At 42.8% G+C, this 21133-nt stretch overlaps 1 protein-coding gene across 1 annotated transcript; it reads right to left on the bottom strand.

Annotated features, from left to right (window-relative positions):
* Positions 1 to 528: 528 nt before the first annotated feature.
* mnta (MAX network transcriptional repressor a) lies at positions 529 to 17506 on the bottom strand. Its single transcript, XM_034225539.1, is given in 7 exon segments — positions 529 to 3567; positions 4102 to 4294; positions 10983 to 11094; positions 11388 to 11429; positions 11732 to 12060; positions 12062 to 12306; positions 17250 to 17506. Coding segments are annotated over 7 exon segments (1767 nt in total). The 5' UTR covers positions 17323 to 17506; the 3' UTR covers positions 529 to 2794.
* Between the last annotated feature and the right edge of the window lie 3627 nt (positions 17507 to 21133).

Raw genomic sequence — 21133 nt, 5'->3', positions numbered from 1 at the left:
GCAAATACTATCAGCTGAGCTACAAAGTTAGCTGCCTTCCTTCAATCATGTTTTAATAAGCATGAACCGTCACAAAACAAGTGAGATACATAATATGATTCTCTCCACAAGTTAGGCAAGTCAATAGTTGTTTTTTGTCTATTGATTCAGGCTCTGATCACCTATGTGTGTATTTATTAAACAGACTGACAGACTTCAATAGTCTACATGTGAGACAGTTTTAATACACAACTCTCTGAAGGTTGACAGCTTCAGTCGGAGCTTTTGTTGTGTCGAGATGGTCCATTAGAGAAGTTTAATGACCGCTGAGGCAGGGACACGGGTTCGAACCCCGCATCAGGTGTGCAACAGAAAAGTATGTTTAGTTTATACTAAAACTTCACCATGAAAGGCTGCAATCGTCGAGATTAGCTTCTGGCAATTAATACAAACATCGTAATTTAAATCTGACTGTCAACTCCAACAGTGACAAATAAAATTATCATTTGGTTAAAATCAACAACAAAAAAATGCAGCTTCAGACATTAGTAAACATAATACAATTTATTAAGTAGCTTTTATAAATTTGACATATCTTCCCCAGCATTTTACATAATACAGTTAGAACTAAATGCAGCCCAACATTTACAGGCTATATACAATTTAAACTTTCTCCATAGGGAAAACACAGGAGTATATTGTTGCTTCTTCAAGTATCTGAATCCCTGTTCATTTTAACACATTTTGTTTTGCTACAATATGATTTCTTCAGGACGATTTGCATAAACTATTGAGGAGAAAATCAGTTAAAAAGAGAACTAATAGTCCCTGCTTTAATCATATTGCATCGAAACAAAATAGAAAACAATTACGGGGTGAATACTTTCCAAAGTGGCCGAATGAGATATCAACGTGAAAAGAGGTCTGTGTAGTTGCCACCCCGATAAACAGCACTATACATGGTCCCAGAAAAAACAACTATATTATCAAATGTTATACTGAACAGAAGAAGTCATTCTCCACATGAAACAAGCAACAGTAAATCTTTTAAATGTTACACTTTACACGTGATACTTTCATAAAGTATATTTCTTTAAAAAAAACATAAGAAAAAAAGGGCTTAACTTCTGATGAGTGCACTTCTCCACATCCTTTCACAGATGAGTACATTCAGAATAAATAAGGAGAACAAGTGCTACGCTTAACTGCTGCTCATTGAGGCTAATAGAAATGTTCACAGTGCTAGCTTTGGAAAAGAATAGTCTTGAAAAATCACTGATTGATTTCATCAATGTTGGGTGTTGAAATCACTTAAAACTCTGAGCAAAGAAATATTACATTCCTACTGCAACATGTTGAAGTCAGACAGACCCTCTAGAGTCTACAGCTTGCTTTCAGGATTATCACAAATACAGTCATGACATGCATTCACAGCATGCAAACACCCATACTACTACCATTTGCCCTTGAAGACAGCATAGAAACACATGTAACTATATTTGATGGACCTTTTTTATGTATTCACATTCAAAATTCAAAAGCAATCCCTCACCTTGTAGCTTCTGAGTTCGTATCTCATGTGTTTAGTTTTTAAACACACCACTGTGTTGTGACTTTTAGGGGGTGTTTGGAACTGATTCTGTTTGGCAAAAATATTTAAAACATATATTAGCAGCTGTGACCAAAACATAGCTATATCCTAAATAAAGTAACAATTTCAGTGTCCACGATAAAAATACAAACCCTGACAAAACTGCATGTTCTTTTTACTTTAAATGGCCGTTGTTTGAATGAGAACCATCAGTATTATACTATATTAGAAGTGTTTTAATAGTCACAGGAATATTAGCATTAGATTGAGCCCAATCAGCCAGCAGGGGGGGCTATAGCTGTATGCAGCATCACTGACGGCTGATGCTCCGCTCAGGAGCTTCGGTTCAGTCCGGGATTTGACTCCAGCCCTGCAGCATGTGCCTCTGTTGAGGAGGAGCTCCTCTACATCACATTCCCAATGTGCTGGTTATGGCGGGTCCAGCAGTGATCCTACACTCAGTCTCACAGAGTGGCTTCTCCACTACATCATATATGTTAATCCACAGTGATAACCAGCAGCAAGTACCTCCATGAACACGGTGACATGCTGCGGACATGGACACTAGGCTTGCTATACCCAGATCAGATTTATTTGAAGTAAATCAGATTTGGCTGTTCAATTCAAAGATTTGACATTATGTTCCTTTTCTTCCACTCTGCGGATCTTAATACTTCCCGGACTTGCTCGCTGCACCCGCTCTCCCTTAAGGAGAGCCATTAACATCTACACAACCATGTGTCTATGATTACATTGTTTACTAGGTTCTTCTTCGATTAAGCTATCCTAATTTTGCTTTCCAAGTGCAGAAATATTATGTAGGCACATTGACTGGTAAGGGGGTCACCGACAGATGATTCAGCCCTAATAGACAGTGTAGTGGCAGCACAAGACTTCCCTTTATGCAGAGAGTGACGTCTTAACATCTGCCCACCATATATATTGCCAGACTTGCTCAAGAGGAATTCAATCAAATCCCAAATTCAGGATAAAGATCTCAGGACACCGGTGAAAGACTCTTTAAAGAGGGTTTGTTGTAGGAATGTTCCCGGCTTTCCATCAGCTGTAATGCTTGTGAATGAAAGTCAAACTCTAGATCAGCGAGGGGTCCCGCAGATCTCCGGCCCTCACGGTGGGCTCCTCAGAGGCCTGATCTAAGGCCTGTAGTTCCCCCATATCGAGGGACGTCCCCTTCTCCCAGCCTGGTGGTCCTCTACGTGGGGTTCAGGCCAGCTTCAGAGTGCCGATGGGGAAGGAGGGCATGGTCACCATAGTCAGAGGGTTGAGCACCGTCTGACCCACCAGCTGCGGGTGGTGCGTCACCATCTGGGTGTTCACTGTTGTCTGCTTGCCCATGATGGTGGCAGCGGGTTGGCTAGTCACAGTGCCGTTCATGTGAGGGGGGGCGTGGTTTATGGTGTGGGTGATGCGACCCATCATGGCCGACTGTGTGACGGCCACCTGCTGGGGGTAAAGGTGCTGGTGGAGGTGGGCCACCGGGTGCACGGTGATGTGGCCGATGGGTTGGTGGGCTAACTGGACCGTGCTGGTGGAGGAAGCCAGGTGGGTGATGCGTTTGTGACCCCCTCCATGGATGACGTGGTTCACTGCTTGTATGACTGAGGGGTGGGATACTGAAGCGTGGGCTATGACTGTGGGGTGGAGGCTGGACGTCGTCACCATCTGTGTTTGGGTGGGGACGAGGGTCTGCGTGAGGCTGATGGGAGGGCAGGGGGAGGAGAGTGTATGGGGGACTGCAGGTTTGAACCCTGGCTGTTGAGGAGTCACTGTGAGCGGATGGAGCTGAGGGACTTTGTGCTGGATGGAGATGTGCTGGGTGATGAAGGAGGTAGTGCTGGGGGCCAGGTTGGGGGCCTGAGTGGGGGGTGCAGTCCGGTACAGATCAGGTTTCATGGTTTGAGGCACGGTGGGTAAGGCAGTCTGTGCTCTCGGCGCAATCTCTTCTTCCAGGTCTTCATCCATGATGTCTTCACCTTCTGCAACAGAGGAAACAATTAACTCATTATCACCACATGTAATCGATTTCATTTGCAGTATTTCATTTGACTAACAGATATATTTAGAAATATAATGTGGTTTGGTGCTGTATTTGGTAGGTCATTTTGCAGGTTGGAACTGTTATAAATACATAAATGTATTTATACCTTGTGCCTTACATGTAGTATTTGTACGTTGCACACACAGTTGCACAGACAGTGACGCCACAGCCAAACACATATATTATATCATTGGTGTATGAGTAGACTTAAAGCTTGCACACACAAGCATAACATAAGCCGTAGCAACAACTTTCAAGACGAGTTTTGACAACAATGAGGTCAACATTTAGACTACATTTACAAAAAGGTTTGTGAACGCGCTGTAAACTGAAGTTAAAGAAAGAAAATCAGAATCGGCCGGTCAGACTAGGATTCTTTCTTTTTTTTCTTAAATCTGTCAATAAAATCGAGTCTTTGCGTCTCTAACACAGGGGCGTCCCTAAAGGTGGTCCGGCCCGGCGGTCAGTGTACCTGAGGCGGTGGAGGTGGAGGCCTGGTCCTCCTCCGGCTGTACGGTCTGTCGCAGCACGCGGTCCACCTCCATCACATCCATCCACTGGCTCAGCTCGTTCTTCAGCTCCGCTAACCGCTGCTGCATGGCGATCTTCTCTCTGGCCAGCCGCTCCATGTCGTGCTCGTACTCCTTCTCTTTCCGCTTCAACGTCTGAAAACAGAGAAGAACATTGATAAACTCTCAAATCATTAGATTTTAAAATAATAAATAGAGAATCTTGATCATAGTGTTACCAGTTTAAAGTAAGTACCACAGAATAATGCAACAATACAACCGCACCTAAATAAATGCTGTCTCTGTGATGCCTTGCTTTTGTTGATTAACGATTAAGACAGATGTCAATTTAACTTTGAGGCCTAAGTCGATTCGTTTTTAATATAATCATTTTGAGGTAATTTTCCATTTTATGCCTCTTTATAATTAAGCTTCACTACATTTTGCGGGGAAATAATGCACTTTTGACCATCCCCTAAGAAAGATCATTTAAACTCAATAGAAACCAGCACCAATGCCCATGCCGTCTCTACAGCTGATTCAAAAGGAACAGGTCCAAGAAATACAGATTTAAAAACAAACCTGCGACCAGACTGTTTGCAGGGAACTAAATATCAGAGCTAGATACGCAGGCAGAGGTGGAGGGGGGCAGGGAGGGGGGGAGGCGGGTGTGGAAAGTAGGAGGTGCTGTCAGGCTGTGGCTCTCTGTGACCCAAATTCCCCTAACCCATCAGCTGACACAAGGCAAAACAAACTGAGCTGCCCCTCCCTGCACATGGCTACAGGATAGGAGAAATGTATATGTACAAAGAGTGTTCAGCAACATATCATCTTAAAACTAATGCATAAATGACTGCTGGCTATCATGATCAGTCAGGATCGAGTTACGCTGTCAGGGGATTCAGGTTTTGAAATGTGACACTTGATGTCACTTATTACATGTCCAGCTCAATCAAAGTTCCCGAAACTACCTCGGCTAGGGGAAACGACCCTGTGTGAAATCTGTTACCAGCAGGCTGATGACTCAGGATCTTAAATCCATTTGCCCAAAGTGGACTTCCTGTTAGTGTTCATGCCACCGTGTATCTGTGAAGGTACAGCATGTGCAGGTCATCTAGAGTGAGAGGGCCGGATTGAGACAATGTGTGTTGTGTTGTAGCTGCATGTAGAGGGATTTCTATCAGTGCGAGTACAGTACAATATGCTTGTACATAAATAGCACGGGGTGACAAAAGGTGGGCCTTGTGTAATTCTGCACCTGTCTCTAGTCCTGATCCAGGATTAAAAACACACGGGCCGAGCAGTCTGTGCATGGACTGACTACAATCACCAACACAAATACAAACTCAGAGGAAGTCCTTTCCCAAGTCAGGACAAGAATGATTAATACCAGTTAAACAAGCAGTTTGTAGTGGTTCAAGTGAAAAAAACACTTCAAATGATAAACCAAAACGATTGATATATATATATACATATATACATACATATATACATATACACCGAGTGGCACATTTTACAGTTAAAAAAACATTAGTGTGTCATCATGGCACTTCTAAATGACCTCAAACCTTGTTTGGCGATTCTGTACTACAATTTTCAGGTGACGCATACACCGTTATATCTGCAATAAACTAATATAAACCTGGCACATTCATTAGTCTGGATCTGCTTTAAAAAGTGGTTTCTAAAAACATCAAATTAGGTTCATAATTGTCAAAATAAGAATCTAAATTCTCTAAATTAGAACCTGAATTGTCTTTACTGAGCTTTGTTAAAGATGATCCAGAAGGTAACACTGCTTTCTGACCTGTATGTTTTTACTCGTGAAAGTGTTCGAATGCTTCTGGAATATTACAGGAATTCAAGTATTGCATCATTTCTCCGTCATGCACACAGAGAAAAGTTATAAGCATGGGGAGCAGATTAATAAGTCACCTGGTACATAAACAGTCACTCTCTGTCCAGAGATCTGAGGATATCGGTGCTTCAGTGTGAACACACGAACAGTTTCCTCGGTGGAAGCACATGATGTACTGAAATGCCCCCATCTTTGGTTGCCATGGAAACAGATGGAAACCTCACAAGGTTTCCTCGGTAACATCAAAGACCATGCACACCTTCATGTGCTAAAGGTACATTTTAGTTTAGTTTAATTTCTTCTTACAATAGTGTAATAGTGAAAGCGATCGGGAACAGATTCTCTCACACACACAGCGTTGTTAGGGTATGAAGAGCGTACAAAATATGTGACACGTGGATCGAGAGTAAAAAGGGAGGCACCCTTTTACTCATGTGCTAGCAGGCAGCTTTATGTGAGCCGTGCCTCAAACTATGACTCGTGGTGAGAAACACTCCACAAACACCCACTGATCTCTCTCTGTTGCAGGGCTGATGGGGGACAGACCAAACACTGTCTCTTTAGAAACCAGGTCTGCTGCCGATTCCTCCCTCATGACTTCATCCCCCTGTGAGTCACGTCACCAGGTTGATATTGTGCAGAGCTCCTTTTGTCTCTTTGCTGCACATGGCCGCGCCCCTGAACCACAAACGTCCTCCTTCAAGAGAGAGACAACGCCCCACCTTTGCCTTGTATCGATTAGTACTGGGAAAGGCTGCGTTATACGAGTGTGTGTTGGAAGGTAAACACTGCCTCTACGCTGTCACAAGCAATGCGAGTGCTGAGCACATGGCCCCACAGAGAATGGGAGAGGGAGGGCCACAGAGCGTGGGGGATTGAGAGAGAGCATTACAAGCTGTACTCACTGACTCACTTTTGCAGTAGACGGCACCAGGCTGGGTTTTTCTTAAAGGGCCAGGAGCACAGGAAGCCACGTTGCAAACATGCTGCTGGATGACTGATCAGAGGTCTTGTGACAGTGGAATGGTATCCATAATCTCTTGTCTTACTGTGGCCTCGAGCTGCAACTGAGACCTTCCCGTGGTGCCTGCCTTCAACAATAAAAAGCTTGTCCATGGGGAAAAAAATCCCCACTATTGCACACTGCTCTTTGTGTCTAAGCATGTGCTGGTCAACACTGACCTTAATACCTCATGGTGGCCTGAGGATGGGGGAAAGTCCAGACCATGCTGGAGATATTTCTCTCTTTTCCCCAGAAAAGTAGAATTTCCCTTGAGATGAATACACAACAGCAAATGTAGCATTTTGTGAATCTGACTGGAGTCTTGCTACAGAAGAGACAAAGACAAAGCTGAGAGGTTTCAAAAACCTTGACATATTAAAGCGGTGACCTCGACTGCCGTAGATAATCTTTCAAGGCTGAATTAATAACTTAATAATAAATGAATAAGGCTTCTAGGGGAATATGCCATTGTTTGTCTGAACTAAATCCTTCAAATAATGAAACACACATACACCTTCTCCACCTCTACATTCCAGATGGCACGACACATTTCAAACTGGCATTCTGGGAGAAGCCGCGGAGGAACACGTCCAGTGAGCTTTGAAGGGGAGATGAAGCGCGAGCGAGTAAAACGAGCCCTGTGTTTACCGCTCCATGTTCCCTCCCTCCTACGGAGAGTCCTGCCTGTTGCAGAGCTGGGCGGGGGCCATGTGGAGGGGAGGGCGGGGAGGGGGGGTGACGTCACGCGGATCACGCTAGCCATGTGCTTGCTGCTCATGTGGCCTTAAAAGCTCACATATGCAGGATGGAGGGAGGAAGGGAGGGGGAGCAGAGAGGAGGAGCTCTAAAGCACCAGGGTTTATTTTACACAGCAAGCTCAGGGGAGAGCCTTCGGGAACAAGAGGTCATACATACATTTAAAGTAAAAACCCAAACCTGTGAACATAACCTAATCTGTTTGTGTGTAAGGTTTCTGTCTAGTTAGTTGCTGAGCCAGGCCAGTGGCTTTCTGTGGAAAACTGAAACTAAAACTAGAAACGAAGCTACTTTTCACACATTGACATGAAGAGAAGATGAAGCATATGAAATCTGGCGCCAAGCCTGAAGCCTCTCCTGAACTCTGTGTTTTTGTGCAGGCTGCCCTCAGAGGAGGGCAAGGACAGGGGCTGGGGGGGAGAGCTGTGTGCATGCAGACACGCGCCTGTAACCTCCATGCCACAATGAGTGTGGCGTTTTGTTTTGGCTTCCCAATCACCTTAGTTCCTCCCTTTTACTCTTATCCTTTCAAAACAGATCCAGCCAGGCCAATGAAAAAGGCCTTTGCCTTGGGACAAAGAGGCACACTGTTGTGACCTACACGAGCTACAATCTAGTGTTATGGCACCGGGTTATATTTCTAAATAAGAAATGACATGTTAAGAAGGACCTGTCCCTGAGAATAATACACCATTCATTTGGTGGAAATATGTCGAGCTCCGGTAACAAAATAAATGAGGTATTTGTGTCCACTCAGAACTAATGGGGTTGTAACAGTTTGCGATTGGTTCAAACGCCTCAGTGGTGCAGCTCAGCTGTTGATAGGAGGAAAAGAGAGGCAGGTCAGTCTGCCAGTCGAACACAACAATGTAACAGGGTGTTGCTTAATCACACAGAGGGGGGCAGAGGGGGGAGGTTGGGTGAAGCTCTGCACCCACGCTGTCCTACTTCCCCTCGGTATCCACGCGCCGAGAGGAACAACCAGACTGCTGCATATCAGAGCATCAAATCAGCAGCTCCCTGTCCTCTGCAGCTCACATTAGTAAACCTGCACCACTGTTATAAAACAATGAGAAATATGAACACAGGGCTAGTGCTTCCAGAGAGGCCTGAATAGATCATAAGCAAGAAGAGCACACCTATCATTACCACTCAGTATAACCAAATAACTATCTTACATTCTGCACGCCTTACATCAAACCATGACCATTGCTGGACCAATACAAAAATACAACTGCTCCACTAGCGTAAATGAAATTCTAATAAACCTGGATTATGTTATTAGATCAAATACAGCATGAACCTCATACCTGAAAGACCGTACCTACAGGGTGACTTGGAGAGGGTCTGAGTCCGACCCTTGTCAATTAACTACAGGGGTCCCTCAGGGCTCTGTTCTTGGTCCCCTCCTCTTCTCCCTGTACACAAACTCGCTCGGATCAGTCATTAGCCCGCATGGTTTTTCATACCACTGCTACGCTGACGACACCCAATTAATTCTGTCCTTTCCCCGCTCAGAGACCCAGGTCGTCGCACGCATCTCTGCTTGTCTAGCTGACATCTCTCAGTGGATGTCTGCTCACCACCTCAAGCTCAACCTTGACAAGACTGAGCTGCTCTTCCTCCCGGGAAAAGATTGTCCCACTCTTGACCTAACAATCAACATCGGCACCTCAGTTGTTTCCCCGACTCAGACTGCAAGGAATCTGGGTGTGACCCTAGATAACAACCTGTCCTTCACTGCAAACATCGCTGCTACAACCTGTTGCTGCAGATACACGCTTTACAACATCAGGAAGATACGTCCCCAGCTGACCCAGAAAGCGACTCAGGTTCTGGTCCAGGCTCTCGTCATCTCACGCCTAGACTACTGCAACTCCCTCCTGGCTGGTCTACCTGCATGTGCCATCCGACCTCTCATCCAGAATGCAGCGGCTCGTCTGGTCTTCAACCTTCCTAAATGTTCCCACACCACTCCGCTCCTCCGCTCCCTTCACTGGCTTCCGGTAACTGCTAGAATCCACTTCAAGACACTGGTACTTGCTTACCATGCTGCGAATGGATCTGGCCCTTCCTACATCCAGGACATGGTTAAACCGTACACCCCAGCGCGTGCACTACGCTCTGCATCAGCCAAACGACTCGCTGCGCCCTCGCTGCGAGGGGGACCCAAGTTCCCAACGGCGAAAACACGTGGGTTTGCTATCCTGGCTCCAGGATGGTGGAATGAGCTCCCCATTGACATCAGGACGGCAGATAGCTTGCACATCTTCCGGCGCAAACTGAAAACTCATCTCTTTCGACTCCACTTCGAGCGATAGAACTATTAACGAAGCACTTTTATACTAATAAAGGACTGGCTTACCTAAAGCCAGTTGAGTAGCACTTGAAATGTTTTTGCTCTATGAAGCCTGATGTACTTATATGATTCTGTTTTCTTCAAGTTGTATTTTGTTGGTCGAACGCACTTATTGTAAGTCGCTTTGGATAAAAGCGTCAGCTAAATGCAATGTAATGTAATGTAATGAATACACATAAATAAAACACCTTATGCCAGGTTGGGCCCGTGGGTCATGCCAAGAAAAAATGAGTAAACAATAGGACACAGCTCAGTTTGTCAGAAAAAGTTCAACTAGGCCAGTAGTGGACCTTTGCACCAGCTGTTTACAACCATATACTCTCAGAGTGAGAGGCTGACGCACACACAGGGTGAGTCATATGTGGACATGGCACATTGTTTTGCCACTAGACAAAAAGTCACATCAAAATGTTGCAAAAGAGGAAGCGTCAATGATTCCTCCGTGAAGAAGGATCCAAACACACGAACACAAAATTGCAAGAAAACAAAAATAAGTTATAAATCACTGTGATGATAAATGCAGCAGGAAGCAGGTTTTAAACGTCTTCTTTGGTGAGAGTATCAGTAGTAAATGCTTATTTGGGACGATGAAGAAAAAGGCAACACCTGCACACCTACTAGAACTAGAAAAAGTTTTAAAACATTTCTAAACTGCTGCTCCTCTTGTACCCGAGGTTCTATCTTAAATGTCAGCGATGCTTTAAAGAAAATCTTGAATGCTTTAGGAAGAGACACTGAGGCTGATAACAATTGATCCGTCACTTTCACATTGCTATGATGAAGCTCTGGCATAGTCAAATTGATCAGCAATATGCCTTTGCTAAACTTATACCCAGCACTTTGTATTAGCAAGCTGGACTGGTCTTACCTGAATGTATCTCAGCGCACTCCTCAGCACGCTCAGATTGGAGGTCTTCTTCTCGTCGATGTTGGGGATGTTCTTTTTCAGCGTCTCAAAGCACTCCTTCAAGTGTGCTCGTCTGACAGACACAAAACACAGAGAGGGGATTTGAGACAGCAGGGATGGTTGAGCCACATTTGGCTTTAATTTAGCAACAGATGATTAGCAAAACAACTTTTTGAAATAGTGGTCTCAACTAAAAAGCAATCAAGCTTAGCATTCAAATTAAACGGCAACAAATAAACAGTAGGCAACTGTCAGTTTCAGAGGAAAAAATACTATGTAGCTAGTAAACTATTATTAAATGTAACAACACAAATAAGCTCAGATGGCGCTCTCTTTAAGGACCTATGGTAGACAGGTTGAACCCACCTGTTTTTCTCAAGCTTGTTATGCACTTCTCTTGTGCCTGCCCTGTAAGAGCACAGATAAGCACAGTAAGAATTTGGCGTTTAAAGGGCAGTGTGACATGAATAATAAAAATCAACCAAAAAATATTTCTTACTAGCAAAAAGCTTAGTGACGATAATATTCTGTCTTTTAGAGGTGAAATATCAATAATGTAACAGCTTTACAATTGCTACATGTAGCTATTTTTTTGCATTTCACATAATCAAAAGACTTTGATTGGAGGCTACAGGTCATATGTACCTATATATTGATCAACAAAAATCAACAGATCTATTAAAAGCAATTCTCCCATTTAAATTATGTACCCTCCCGGTCTCTTCTTGTCGAGCAGGCGGCCGTCGAGCAGGCGGCCGTCGTCAGGCGGACTCCCCCGGCTGGCGTGGCCGTTCTGCAGAGGGGCCTGCTGCAGCACGGGGCTCGTCTGAGGCAGGATGGCATGTTGCTGCGGGGGCGAGACGATGGACCCCGGGTAGCGCTGCACCAGCTGCTGCAGTTTAGCATTGTTAGTCTGGGTGAGGAGCTGCGGGTGGAGGCTCTGTATCAGCTGCTTGTGGTTGGCGGTCAGCACCGAGGGCTCAGGTTTGGGCTGTGGAGAGCGCGGCAGCGTGGCGGCAGGCGGGGGAGCAGCAGGGGGGGGAGAGCGTGGCGACGGGCAGCGTGGGTGAGCCTGCAGGGTTAGGGGTGACCACAGGGATGGGGATGACAGTGATGGCCATAGACGGGGGAGGCAGAGAGGGCGGGATGGGCCCCGGGCGGCCCCCAGAGCGCAGAGCGTCCCCTTTAGAAACATTGTTGATGTGGATAGTTGAGTTGTAGAGCACAGCAGCGTGCCTCTGCTGAGAAAACTGCTCCAGACGCTGCTTCTCCTTTAGGTCATCCTCTGAGGAAGAAACAAAGCAGGTTACCAGGAGATATGACACACTATACACCCTTTAGGGACAATGATCACAGCATGACGCCACCATATCGGAATATGCTACGTTTTGCGAAATTATAGGAAATGAATAATAGAAAAGTAACATTGATTCAGATTTACAGGAAGGTATGTCAGAGGAAATGCAAGAGGCCCTTTTTCAGTAGCAACTAGCATCTATTGAAAAGGAGAACTGACAAAATATTTGATAACCCATCGAGAAGTCCTTGAGACAACCTAAACACTCTCACACACAAACCAAGGCCTGCTAGCCTTGATTACCCTCACTAAAGTGTTTTAGATCCAAATCTAGTGATATCACCACACAGAACAGTTTGAACGTCATTAACCAGTGTAGCACGATGCCACGTTTCTGTTCAAAGCTTTTTCTTGTTTGTGCTGCTCTGCAACAGGCTTAAATCTGGGTCAGAAAACGTTGGCTCAACCACCAAGAGTAAACTAGATTTTGAAAGTATTTGACTGAAAAAATCCCAGCACCTCCCTTCAGGCCGCCTTCCAAAGTCACTCCCTCAAATCACATGAAAGCAAACTACCAGACTAAAGGCTGCAGGACGAGTCGACGAGAGGAGCTCTGTCACAGAATACCGTATAATAATAATAATACATAGATTCAATAATAAATTACCCACTGTAATATATTTTTTTAAAGTAATAGATTGTTTTCCATTTAAATGTCCGGAAGAGCCAAGGAATATAATTGACTTGTATTTGTTGTTGTTGTTGCTTTTTGTGAGTTTATATAAATGAAACTGATGTGTTAACTGATGTGTCATATATGGATCAAAGACTCCTGAACTGATTGTGTTGTGGCAGACTTTGTGATATCAGAAAATATCACACAACTGTCCAAAGAGTCAATATAATATACAGTATAGTAATTATTATAATTGTATTTGACAGAGCATTTGATTCATTCATTGCTGTTGTGATGTAAAAAGAAATGTGACAAACTAAAATAAAATAAATTGCCTAAGCTTTAGATTTATGTGCATTTACACATTTAAATCCAGCCAAGCTTCAGGTACACTCTCACTGAAGGAGGGTTGTTTCTTAACAGAGCTGCATCTCGCTGTAATCCCAGTCACAGTTCGCTGACTAAGCTGTGTTTGGAAGGTGGGCTGCACGATATTGGGAAAAACTGACATTGCGATTTTTTCCCCCTGCGATATATTGCAGTATGAAAACATACAGGAATTGAAGAAAAGACCGTTTTTTTTCCGCAAACCATCCTTTCTTCAACTTTAATGCTATACAATTGGTATTTTTTAAACTATATTTAACCGGATGAAGGATTTTAGTCACGGACGTCTGGATCTTAAGTTATCAGAGCAACAAGCTGCCCTGGAGAAACACATGAAACTACTTTATTCAGTGTTTTCACCTTTAATCACCGGGTCCGTTTGCTTTGGAGATTTGATTGTGATTGGTGGTTTGCTGTGCATGCAGAGCCGGCATGTCACTCACTCAAGTACCCCTGACATGAGAGCCGCGCAAGTTTTCCCTTTTGTAGCAAGCAGCAAAATAATTGTAACATGACGTGTTTGATTTAATTTGCCTACTTAATATCGCAAGTCCTAAAAAATAATAATAAACGCACGTCCTGCGATGTGAATATCGTGATTATCGTCACGACACGATATATCGTGCAGCCCTAGTCTGCTCTACATCTCGACTAACAAAGAAACACACTGTGGGAACCTTTAACATGTCAACTATATAAAAGGCATTACATACTGCATGTTGTGAAGAGTGTAATCAAAAACACGTAGGAGGTTAACTGTTACTTCTAAAAACGCACAAGTCAGAGACCCCAAGTTGACGCAAAAACAATAATAATGTCATTGCTCAATTTAGACCTTTACCATCAAAGATAAAAAAAACACAAAAAAAAACTTGTTGCAATGTTAACTAGTTGTTAACAAAAGAAAAAGTGTACTGACAAACTGTGACAAACAATGTGAGTTCAGAAAACGTGAGAAGCTTGACAATATGTGAAATATTGCAGTATTTTTTTTTTTAAAGCAGAGGTGGAATCAAAGAGTTGAATCTGCCTTGTAGTACTATCCAATCATATTGAAGACAGCCTCACCATTATGTATGTATGCATGCTGGAGAAAGAGGCTGAGTGTCTAGTTGCTATGGCAGCTGTGATGTTCACTATCAAGAGGTCGTCATTTCCCAGGGTCACTGCAGCACTACACACGCTGTTAGTGCTGAACAGTTAATGGACATCTGCATACAGCATTTTACAATAAAAAGGAATATCTTTAACAAAGGGCAGAGTTTAAATACTGATTTAATTTACAATTTGGTTTACAGATTGCCCGGCCTACACATCACGTTTGTCTCATTATTCCAGACCTATATCTGAGAATACACACTCAGTTGCCAGTCTATGAAGTACAGATACCCTTGTTGGTATGAATGAGATGGATCAAAATAACATCCGTCAGTAGAAAGCAACACAAAAACAGCACTGTGAACCACATCCTCCAAAATGGTCAGAAAATGTTATCTCAAATGTAATCACACAAAACTATTCAACAGAAACTGAACTTAATAAATCAGATTCATGGGTGCATATTCATGAATTCCTTTTTGCACATGTGACAAATGTTGTAAAGACAGCTTCCTGAACATGTCCTACATCACATGAGCGAAGAAAAGAGACATTCCCAGGTCGAAATCACTCTGCAGTACAATTTAATTGTATAATATTTAACAGACTGGTGTGTCACTGTTTGCTGCATATGTAAGTAGCATTCCAAGTATTGTCCTGAAAGTAAAAAGGAGCAGAAAAGAACAAGATGTTCTGGCTTCTGTGCTTGCCAGTGCGCATAAGGATGTGCCATTATGAGACTGATAATGTGTTATTGTGGGGCAGAAACTCACTAGAACGACGAGAGCCTTATCAGAGGGGAAAAGTATGAAGCACTTAAAAGAACAACAGGATTTTCTACAAGCATTATATAACTACAGCACATTGAGAAACACTGGCCTACTTTTCACCACACAGTGACCTGCTCTACAGTAGCAGAGATGGGGGGGGGGGGGGGGGGGCTCTGCTCTCCCAATGCAGCATGGCGGGAGGAGCTGGGAGAGTGATGGAGAGAAGCTCTCACTCTGAGCGATGAAGAGGAGCTCTCACTCTGAGCTTTTCTGATAAAGCTGCAGCAGGTATTTTCATGATGCATGAACCTGCTTGCTAAAGTATAACCATTTTGGCTTTTACACATAATTGTTATTAATGGAAATTCTTTATATAAACTGTCCAAAGTAAAAGTACACGCTTGTTTACTGCGACACACCTGAGCTTTCCTGTCATCTATTCATTAGCGTGCAGCAACAGCATTTCCATACATTCTGTGTTGAACCATTTTCAAGCCTGATACAAAAGTAGCTACAAAAAGATCTCCATCATCTTCTAGGTGTGGTACACGCTTTAAATGTGTTGTAGGGGTAGGTATGTTATAGAAATGCTACCAATGCAATTGACAGAGCAATTTAGGCAAGTAACACACAGATTACAATGGATTTGTGAAAGGGGCTCAACAGTTGTGGAAACTCTGCTATCCATGTGCTGTAGTTTAAAAGATATCTTCCACTGTCATGTTCGATTTAACTCATCTCAGCTTCCTTTAATCAAATTACACACAAACCAATAATACTTTTTTGTAAAGGCGTTGTTTCCAATAATAGTTATATACTGGTTGTGTCTAATAAGTGCAGTTGTGAAGGTAATAGTAATGTATATTTCTTTGACAAAATAATCTTTGATTTGATTCATTTAAAACACAGTTAATGTCAAACCTGGTATTTTGCAACACCCCTGTTCATTGTATATTAATTCTGCATTTAGTCTTGCAGTTGGTACACAGTGCATGTCTTTGTTTCAGTCACCGAGCAGCAGCATCTGTTTGCCTTTCTGGTGCAGATTTAGTTTTTACAAAATAATTAAATGTTTTAACTTCGAGGAGGTGGTCAGTTTTTTTCCAGACTGCATTTAGTAGTGACTCATCCTCCTCATAACCAATCTCTGGGAGGGGTAGCCCGGCACGCACGTGGTGAAAGGGGCGGGGCTGATAAAATATGGAGGGGTGGTTGTCTGATACAAGTCACCAAACAGACACCCAAAGCCACGAGCGACTGAAAGGCCATGGAGTTTGTGTTTTTTTTTATTATTTAAGAGCCAAACAATGAGGCTTAATGATTTATAAACAAGCTGTTTTATGACTACAACACTTAACATTTGCGAGGAAGCAAGAATGAATACAAAGCACATAGGGAAAGCCTTAAGCCTCTTGATCCCCCAGCGACGACGTCAGGTCATCATTATGTAAAACGTGCTTCCCTGCGCCACCGCCCTTGATCCCCGCATGTTTTGGTGATTTAAATTAAAATGCCTCGAAGCAGTGCAGTCACAAATAAGGTGACAATCAAAGGTTACTATTTGATAACTTTACAGTGATGCTGCCTTTGAAACAACTATGTCTATGCAGCAGGTTTCAATGCAGTGAGCCCTGATACTGCAGCAACCCCTGTATGTTTATATGGTATTTTGCTTTATGAATTAGGTTAACACTAAACCACACTGTTACACCAGGAGAAAACCTAATTATGCAATGCGTCTGCAAACGAAAGTAAAACGAAAATGTCACTGACTGCACTCAGTATTTTATCATGTTTTCATAAAGCTACAAACCGACGATTGTTCATTCTGTAATTATTTCATGAATGGCGCTGATAGATATGGTTTGTCCATAACTCAGAAAAATAAATCCTTTAGAGATACATTTAACTGACCTGTTAAGCCTTTATTTTGAACATTTCATAGTAAACCATGTTGTAAAAACATTAACTATATGTATTTTAAAAAAACACCAACTTACCACGTGCTTTCTGTTGTTGCTGGGCTTGCAATTCCAAAAACTTGGCTGCTTCCAGAAGCGTTTCGATGCTCATTTCTGTCCACTTCGAAAACACTGTGGCCTAATCTTTCAAAGAGAAAGGCGATAAAGCAAATGCGATATCCGCCCGAGTACTACAGGGAGAGGATACCAGTCTAATGCTGGAAGAAGGGTAATCGGATACCCCCTCGGTAGAAACTCTACCACTTACGTAGAAGAGTTACAAACAAGATGGCGCTCAAAGTAGTAGGAAGAAATAAGGTTTGTGAATCACGTAGCGTTCGTAACCGCCCACAGACTCACTCTCTCCCATTGCACATAACCGAGGACACGACAAAACACGGACAGTGATTTGGATTGGATTAACAACTGTGTTATAAAGCTCCACTCACAGTTGTAAACATGTCGCTAGCATCCATTGACCACTTTTAAATGTATTTTATTTATAACAATGTAGAAAAAGACATGCTGCCTGTAACAGTGTATGTCATATGTCAATTAACAGCGGGTTGCTCAACAAGGAGGCATAGTTAAACAATATATATATAATTACTAAGGGCTTTTTAGATAATCATTTAAATACCTTACACAATATTATACTTGTATACAAATGTTTATAATCGTGTCTAATGACTACCTGTGGCTTGTTTGGGAAATGTTAACTCGGGAAACTAGCCTACTTCCAACGTCTATTTATATATATATATATATATATATATATATATATATATATATATAGTGTGTGTTATATTTATAACTTAAATATAACACAAGATCATTATAACACAACATTATTGACAACTGTGGTTGACACACAGGGCCACAACGGAAAGTGTGCATTTCTTAAGCTCACATTAATACATAATTCAAAGTTGCTAGTTAGATGCGCCCACAGTATGGCCATACTCGTTTTCAAGGTTTTACAAATATGTTGTAATTTTCCTTATCATAGCCTACCTACATAAATAGTATTATTTTGTCGACTTTGGGTTTAAGGTAATGTAACCATCACGAGATATCCGCCTCCGTAATTTACTAGTTACCATGCAGGCCCGGTTCTACGGGGGTGCATAAGGGTGCATTGCACCCTGAGTTGAGTCGTTATGCACCCTCATTTGAAAAATGAAAAGTTAAAAATATTACATATGTAATAACAATAATAATAATAGTAGTAGTAATAATAATAATAAGAAGAATATAGTTGAAATAAAATAAATTGTGGTTAAATAACATTGTCTGCTGCATTTATTTGGTCAATTTAAACGGTAAGTAACGTTATTATGTCAGGTGTGCGTGACCTGTGCAGCTGCACGTTCGTCATCTGCAAGGTGCTTACACAGAAGTCAATGATGGACATCAGAAAATGGTTAAAACAACCAGCCCTTATCGCCAGCAGTAACACTGCATCTACTGCAGGTAATAACAGTTCAGATCATGGGGACATTACGTTACCCGCAGCCACTGTCGTGGACACTAACGCCCGACTCGCCGGCTTTGCCCGCCTCGCCCACGGAGGCAGAGCAGCCGCAGCTCTCTTTGTTGCCCCAAACACCGCCACCCCTCAGCGGCCCGCAAGTGCCAGAGGACCTCGGCAAAACAGAGCCTGCCCAGGTATATTTAAAAAAGTACCCAACTCGCCTGTACAGTGGGGTAAGGCGCTCATTTTGCAGCTCATGGTCTCAACACAGAGATTGGCTGGAATATTCATGTGAAAAAGATGCCATCTTCTGCTATGCATGTAAACATTTTGGTTCAAGTAAGTCAGATGCCTTCACCACAACTGGCTACAACAACTGGCGCAATGCTCTTATAGGCTACGTGATAAGGGAAGGCATGAATCAAGCACCCCGCCTCTGGAACTCCCTCCCACCTGACATCCGCAACACTGACTCTCTCCCCATTTTCAAATCACGCCTCAAAACATATCTCTTCACACTCGCATATCCACCCTGATCATTATCCATCACACATCCTCTGTTTTATTTATTTGATTTGTTGCATTGTCTTGTTTATGTTTCTTATGCTGGTGTTAGGTATTGTGTATCTTGTTTTTTATGTGTTTGTACGGCGACCTTGAGAGCCTTGAAAGGCGCCTATATAAAATAAATGAATTATTATTATTATTATTAAAGAGCACATAGATCCATAGATCTCTTAATTTTGCTCTCAAAGTGCACCAGATTGATGCTTTGAACTTCAATATTTAAAGAAAAATCTTCCCGGGGGAGCATGCCCCCGGACCCCCCTAGAGGAGGTGAGGACCCCCCTAGAGGGTGTTAGGTCCACTCCAATAGCACTTTACAACTACACCCTCTCTAATCTCAGATGCACCCTGAGTCATTTTGTTCTAGAACCGGGCCTGTTACCATGACTGCAGCACATCAGCGTTAAGAAAAACAAAGTCTGCACACAATGGAGACAAGTGCTGTACCTCTGTCGCGGCCAGGCTTTAAATCATGATAGATTGAACATACGGGAAAAATATGCCAAACCAGCAACAGTTTAAGTTAATAATTAATAATTCCTTACATTTATTATAGCGCTTTTCCAGATGCTCAAAGCGCTTTACAAATACACATTACACATATTTTTTTTTATACATGCAATGGTCACTGGGGACAATACCCACAGGAGCAAGTTCAGGTGAAGTGTCTTGCCCAAGGACACAATGGCTTTACAGACGTCACCCCTTGATCTGATGATCATTGCACAGCGCACTGCGCCACACCGTCCATCTTCACGAAGTCATCGAGGGGCTTTTACAAGTACACATTGATATCATACATGTACTGTGGACATTACCCACAGGAGCAAATCCGGGTGAAGTGTCTTGCCCAAGGACACAACGGCCTGACGCAGTGGCAGCAGGAGCGGGTTTCGAACTGGAGTTCCCCAGCACACCCCCTTGATCTGATGATCAGATGCACAGACCACTGCGCCACCCGTCCTTAAGTTGTTGCTGTTGCGCAACACCATTAAACATTCAACTAGTCCTCATTCATTCATTGACAAAAAAAGTCTACTGGATACTTTTGCACTGGGACATTCTGCCTAACAAGTACTTTTGGTACTCAGGTATATTTTGAAGCACACTTTTGTACTTTTACTTTATATTTTGAATGCAGGATTTGCACTTGTCTATACTGTGGTATTGCTACTTTTACTAAAGAAACATTAAGTACTCCACCTGATATTGACGCTATAACTATAACTTCACAATTAAATTGTTACATTCTTAACCAATTTGATTACTTGGTTAGGGATTAGAAATATAGACCAGTAGACATATGATACTGTATGGACTCTTGCATCAAAACCCAGCCAATATTTCAAAACCAATGCATCATACTCAAATCTGAGGGGCAGAGCCAGCAATCGTTGGGAAATGTACTTTGATTATTGTCCTAAAAGATGAATCAATAATCATTTCATTACAGGTTGATTTAATTATTTAAGTAATCTAATTACATCAGCCCGAAATGGCCCCAAAATAGCAAGACTATTGACACACAGAGGCCGGTGGAGTCAAAGTCCTGGTATAACCGGGGACATGTTGTATAAGTAGGAACTGGGTTTTTGCTTGCAACACAAAGTGAATGTGCACATGCATACACATGAGCCTCGATATTTAGGTGTCTTTTCCTGTTATTCAGATGGGGTCAGGAAGTATGGGGCCTACAGTAGAGTAATAATAGTGAACCACTATACTAAAGGTTCCCGGAGCAGGAAGAACTCAGCGGCTCCAGGAACATCCTGAATTAAACAGGCTGTATGTACATTAAAACATGCCTAATGTTAAGAAACATTGGGATCCATGAAGCTATTCAAAAAGACAAAGTCTAGAAAATAAATTAAAGGGTTTCATC

Source organism: Gymnodraco acuticeps, unplaced genomic scaffold (genome assembly GCF_902827175.1).
Source record: "Gymnodraco acuticeps unplaced genomic scaffold, fGymAcu1.1, whole genome shotgun sequence".
NCBI lineage: Eukaryota > Metazoa > Chordata > Actinopteri > Perciformes > Bathydraconidae > Gymnodraco > Gymnodraco acuticeps.
The sequence above is the reverse complement of the archived record's forward strand: the minus strand, read 5'-3'. Positions and strand labels throughout refer to the sequence as shown.